Genomic DNA, 6,489 nt, shown 5'->3' on the forward strand with positions numbered 1-6,489 from the left:
GCCACGCACTGCCACTGCCACTGCCAAACAGATTGTGTTAAGGACACTTAAAAACTTTTCCATTTGTGCGATTTATGGTAATTTTATTTTTAAGTCAGAATACCAAACGAATAACAAATTTTGTTATTAGGAGAGTTTTTGAAATGTATAACATTTCCTCTTATTTGCGTGTTATTAAACATTTTCAGTATAATATCACTTCATACCAAATCTTGTTATTTTATCAGAAACTGTTATTATTTTTTCTTCTTGAAGTTGAAGTTCAGGATAAAATAATAACACTTTTTGTTATTTTAACAGGATTTGTTATTGAAATATTATTAATTTTGTTATTACCGTCTGCCCGGTCATTTCTAGAGTAACTATGATATTCTATGTTGATAGGATCTTTTTCAATTAAAACCATTGATGTGAAAAATCTGTAAAATTTCGTATACCCATAGTTTCAATATTTTTTAAAAAAATCTTTTTTTTTCCAAAGAATCATATCCTTTGTCTAGTTATTCTTAACTCTGGTGCAAAAGTAGTCACTTTTGTTTTCTAAAACATGTCAAAATGTTTAACATTTAAAATACGCATTTAAGAATTCAATATTAAAATCAATTAATCAATAAGAGCATCACAAAATTGGAATGTTATACCTCAAACTGTGCTTGAATCAAAATTTGAAGCTCTAAAATACAGTTTCAGATTCAGGGGGTGGCAAAAATAAATAAAACTAATTTTTATATCAAAGACATTTTTCTATTTTTTGAAACAAAAAGTTGCTTAATGCATCGTAACGTTGGTCACACTTTTGAAAAAAAATATCGATGTATCAATATTGATTTATTTAATGTGTGTTTTAAAATTAAAAAATTATAAAAAGTCTGAAAGTGCTTCATTTGTTTAATTGATAAAAATCGAAAACAATTCAGTGTCTCTCATTTAGTTGATAATTGATTTAGTTTTGCCTTCCTCACCTGAGGTATAAGGCCTCCTGCTCGGAATCGCAAGCTGAATAAATGTCTGTGTGTGTTTGTGTGTGTGTGTGTGTGTGTGTGTGTGTGTGTGTGTGTGTGTGTGTGTGTGTGTAAATGTAAGTAAACTATGTCCAAATCTTTTGTCCGACCCATCGTTGGTTAGATAATCGAAAGACCTTTCCAACAAGTTCAAAACATTGAAGATCTGGCAACCCTGTCTCAAGTTATGACCACTTAAGTGATATTTGTGTACTTTTTAATTCCGGATCTAAAAAAAACAGATGAAATTTGAGTCCAAATGTGTGTGTCCCTAGGGTGGTCCAAATCCGGGCTTTCTCGGGGATACCCCCTAAAATCAAAGATAGCTCCATCACTAAGCTAAATTCCAAATTTGAGCTCATTCTGACCAAGGGAACCCTTCCCTTTAATCGCTTGAAGTATGTTGGGGAAAAATCGTCAAAATGAATGGAGAAAAGCAACTGTTTCAGTTTCTATTCTGTGGAGGGCGTAGGGGAAGGTGGGGCAAGACGACCATATGGGGCAAGAGGAACAATCGCTCGTACGGCCGTAATTTTTACAATTTTGATTATTTCCAGTATGAGGAATTGTTGATAGCAATGCAATTAGCTGATTCTACTACCACATAACCACCAAAACGACGTAAACGCCACGGGGCATAATATTGAATGAAGTTTTTTCAAAACCTTTGTTTCCTTATAATATTTGGAAAGTACAAAATAAGGCTTAGGGTTCGTTTTAAGGCTCATTTTATCAAAATGCTGTTTTTCCTACACACTAAAAAAATAATAATATTACACTTGACGGAATTTCAAATATGATGTAAAAATCATGGATTTAATTGAAAACCTAATGTAAAATTGTGCTTGATTTGATGTAGAGTCGTAATTTCTCAATTAAAACGCAAAGCAAAAGATTCCGTCAAGTATCGTGTAAATTTAATCTTAGTATGACCTGATTTTGTGTATCATTTGATGCACATAACCGGAGCGTGTTTTTTGATGGAATTTTACATCTAAACAAACACAATTTTAGCCTGATTTGACTACGCTCGCTTGACAGTGCAAATGATGTGTCAGCCATCTTAGTGTTTTGGAAATCAGTCGAGTTTCTGGCTTCAAGCATTTGCTGAAAGTCAATGAAAATCTCCCAAATTCTTAGATTTGCCAAATAAAAAAGATCAAGGTGAGTGAAATATACCTGCACTGCAATTTGTTCAATTGAAAAACAACACTTTGTTTACTTTCCAGCTGTACAAGATGCAACCACGATTCTCCGGAGGCGGAATATACCGGTCGTTGGTCGAACGGAACCTGTCCAGGTCCGGGTCCTGTCCATCCTCAGTCGGAATCTACGCTGGAACATGCGCCACCAGCGGCTCAAGGTGGAAGAGGAATGGTAGCCATCTAAGAGTTGGGCATTGGTCGAACAGAACCTTTCCAGATCCAAGTCCTGTCCATCCTCAAATATTTGCCGCCAGCCGCCTGAACCCGAAAAACAGCCTAACAAAATTCGGCTGTCCTTGATTCTGCTGCAACTGTAGGGCCAAAGTGATCCAGGAATGCCGCCGAACGTATCTCCGACGACGAAAACGGCTACAAGCACCCCGGCAATGTCGGCGTGAACAAGTCACAGACATTGCCCCGCAGCAACGGCGGCTCCAGGGCGACCCCGACCGGTGGCAGCGGGGTAACGGGGACGGGTTACGGTGTTGGGCCACAGCCGGAGCATCAGGTTGCACCGCAGGTGGTGGCATGCCGAAAATCGTGCCAAAACCAGCGGAGACGCCCCCGGCCATCCGGCGTCAATTTTTGGTACGGGATTCTTAGCAGGTCGTTGAGTTGAAGTTGTTGACTCTTTGTTTCTATTTCGCAGATTCCAAGTGGTTCCCCGATTCGTAAAGCAAGCAACGGTTACGGCCACAGCGGGGGCAAGAATACTCCACCCCGGTCAAAGACGCCGCTCGGGACGGCGCTCTCAAGCAATCAATCCGGCCAGCAGCAGCATATCACCGTGAAAGGCGTCGAGCCCAAGCTGGTCCAGATCATCATGGACGAAATCATCGAGGGAGGCGCCAAGGTCAAGTGGCAGGACATTGCCGGCCAATAAGTGGACAAACAAGCCCTCCAAGAGATGGTCATCCTGCCGTCCGTCCGCCCAGAACTCTTCACCGGCCTACGAACGCCCGCCGAAGGCCTCCTCCTGTCCGGTTCTATGTCACCAGCCGCCTGAACCCGAAAAAACAGAACGACTTCGTGTGTCGTCGCCAGTTCTCTCCTAACAATATTCGGCTGTCCCTGATTCTGCTGCAACTGCAGGAGTACCCCGACAGAACCAGAGCCACAAGTGATCCAGGAATGCCACCGAATGTATCTCCGACGACGATAACGGAACGGATTAAGTGACCTTAGAGTGACCTTGTTACGGAATTCCCGTAGATTTTATACGGATTTTTCTAGACAAAGTTCGAAAACGTTATTTAGAAAAAATATAGCGAAAAAAGTATGAAAACGATCAACCTTGTTTTTATTTCTAACCTCAAAATCACAATTCTCCCAGCTGAAATTACATCAATTTGAATATTACATCGTCGTATATTCGAGTTTTGTAAAATTCAATGCATCAATAAATGCCTTGGTGGTGTCATGTAATTTTCAAATCTGATGTAAATTTGCATCAGATATGACGCTCCAGTTATGTGCATCAATATAACAGAATATTACACGATTATTTTTTGGTGTGTAGATCAGTAGTGTCCCTACCAATGACTTGCACGTATTATAAAGTATGATTTATGTTTTGGTTATTTTTGTAGAGAGTTTTTAAAAAATCTTGTTTAGGTGGGGCAAGTGTACCATATGGATTTTTAGTATGAAAAAAAAAATACGAATTGCTGCAGCAACAGATTTTATTGTGAAAAAAATACATAAAAGTTCTTAAAACTGATAATCAATTGTTTGAAAAATTGTCCATACACTATATAATAATATCATGAAAATTTACTATTTATCATCTAAGTAATATTTTTTTTCGTAAAAACGGTCAAATTTTTAGTAAAATATTATTTTTAATCTAAAAATGAAAGAAACGTTTCAAATACATCCTAATCTGATGTATCTAAGTGATAAAAGTTCAATTGTTAGTAAATTAGCATGTTTTTTCATGCATTGTTCCTCTTGCCCCAACGGGTTGTTCTTCTTGCCCCACTAGTTGAGTAGAACGTACGAAAAATCAAAAAATTTAAAATCAATTTTTTACATTGAAAAACTGATTTTTTTTAAAAATTGTTCTATCAAAGTCTCAGTCAAGACCTAGAATAAGATGATTCCAATAAATCCGGCAGATTTTTTAACGTTTTTAATGGGTTATAACGAGCATTTCCTTAGCTTGTTACACTTGCCCCACTTTCCTCTAATAGTCGTCCAATCTTTATCTACTCTCAGATGTAGGACCTTCATTTAATTTTTTTTTTTAGGATTTTTTGCGAAAAAGTTATTAGTTTCTGAAAGTGTCCATTTTTGCGCAGACATTTTGACGGTTTTTCCCATACAAACTTCAAGCATTATAGGGAGGGGTTCCCGTGGTCAGAATGAGCTCAAATTTGGAACATAGCCTAGTTGTGGGTCAATCTTTGATTGACCTTTGTAGCCCCGAAAAAGCCCGGATTTGGACCACCCTAGTCCCATCATGTCACCCACTGTTTATAAATATTGAGGAAGGCATTAACCACATAGGTGGATAAAGTTAGTTTTTGAATTATTATTTAAATTTTTAGCAATACATCATTAATGTTTTGCCCCTTTGATTTTCCGGAAAAAAGAAAGAAGGGGCAAAATCACGAAATGCAATTTGCAAAGGCCTTAGTAAAAACTTAGGAAAATTACTCATTTTAAAACTTTTATATGATAGATGTGAAAGCAAGCTAAAAATTGATGAAAAAACATATTTTTGTTCTTTTTTAAATTTTAGAACAATTTGAATAAGGTTGGTACAAATTTTATTTAAAGTTTTTGTCCCCCCCCTCCCCCCTTCAAAGTCGGTCCGAAAATCAGGGGGCAAAAGCTATTTTTTTAAAAGTTAAAATTTTCAATGGAAATTTAAGTGCAATCAACTGAAATCTATTTATGTTTAAGCATGTTTGTGTTAATTCAAATATCTTTTGAAATTTGTTGAATTTTCAATGTACAAAATTTCAAAAAGTTTTTTTTTTGCAAGAAATAAATATTTTGTTAATTCTCACTTTTTTTAAACGCATACCAACTGTACGGGTGTATAATGCATTTTCCAATGGTTTTTTTTTAAATTGAAATGTTGAAATTCTGGCTTGTAATTTCAATTATATATAATATTTTTTGACCCATCTCTGACACAAACATAAAAAAGGTAGAAAAAAATCCGTTTAAATCGTACAATGAACAATAAAACAAGAACCAAAACGTAGAAGATCAGCCTGTCAAAATCTTATGAATAGGGGAAAGTGGGGCAAGTGTAACAAGCTAAGGAACTGCTCGTAATAAACCATTACAAACGTTAGAAAATCTGTCGGATTTTTTTTATAATCATCTTATTTCTGGTCTTGACTAAGACTTTGATAGAACAAGTTTTTAAAAAATCCTGTTTTTTTTATGTAAAAAATTGATTTTAAATTTTTTGATTTTCCGTACGTTCTACTCAACTAGTGGGGCAAGACGAACAACCCGTTGGGACAAGAGGAACAATGCATGAAACAACATGTTAATTTGCTAAAAATTGAACTGTTATCACTTAGATACATCAGATTAGAATGTATTTGAAACGTTTTTTTTTAATTTTTAGAATAAATAATAATATTTTACTGAAAATTTGATCGTTTTTACAAAAAAAATAATAACTTAGATGATATATAGTAAATTTTCATAATATCACTATATTTTGTATAGACAATTTGTTTTAAACAATTGTTTATCAGTTTTTAAGTACTTTTATGTATTTATTGCCCAATAAAATATGTTGTTGCAGCAATTCGTATTTTTTTCCATACTAAAAATCCATATGGTACACTTGCCCCACATGAACAAGATTTTTTTAAAGCACTCAACAAAAATAACCAAAAGTTAAATCATAGTGTCCCAAAAAGGGAAACTACTGATCTAGGAAAAATAGCATTTTGATAAAATGAGCCTTAAAACGAACCCTAAGCCTTATTTTGTACTTTCCAAATATTATAAGAAAACAAAGGTTTTGAAAAAAAAACTTCATTAAATCTTATGCTCCGTGGCTTTTACGGCGTTTTGTCGGTTATGTGTTAGTAGAATCAGCTAATTGCATTGCTAGCAACAATTCCTCATACTGGAAATAATCAAAATTGTAAAAATTACGGAAGTACGTGCGATTGCCCCATATGGTCGTCTTGCCCCACCTTCCCCTAATATCATTTTAGAACCCAAGAAATTCTCATGAACAAACCCATCTGCGTGAGCTATAACTCTCTTACACAGCCCTAGAACCAGAACCAGGAAATTATCCTGTG

General features: G+C 35.8%; 1 protein-coding gene across 1 annotated transcript; it reads left to right on the forward strand.

Annotated features, from left to right (window-relative positions):
* The first annotated feature begins 1,757 nt into the window (after positions 1-1,757).
* Positions 1,758-3,891, forward strand: LOC120431758 (spastin-like). Its single transcript, XM_052710381.1, has 3 exons — positions 1,758-2,165; positions 2,231-2,794; positions 2,856-3,891. Exons 2-3 carry the CDS (start codon positions 2,735-2,737, stop codon positions 3,087-3,089), a joined length of 294 nt encoding a protein of 97 aa, XP_052566341.1. The 5' UTR covers positions 1,758-2,165; positions 2,231-2,734; the 3' UTR covers positions 3,090-3,891.
* The last annotated feature ends 2,598 nt before the right edge of the window (positions 3,892-6,489 follow it).

Source organism: Culex pipiens, chromosome 3, assembly GCF_016801865.2.
Source record: "Culex pipiens pallens isolate TS chromosome 3, TS_CPP_V2, whole genome shotgun sequence".
Classification (NCBI taxonomy): Eukaryota; Metazoa; Arthropoda; class Insecta; order Diptera; family Culicidae; genus Culex; species Culex pipiens.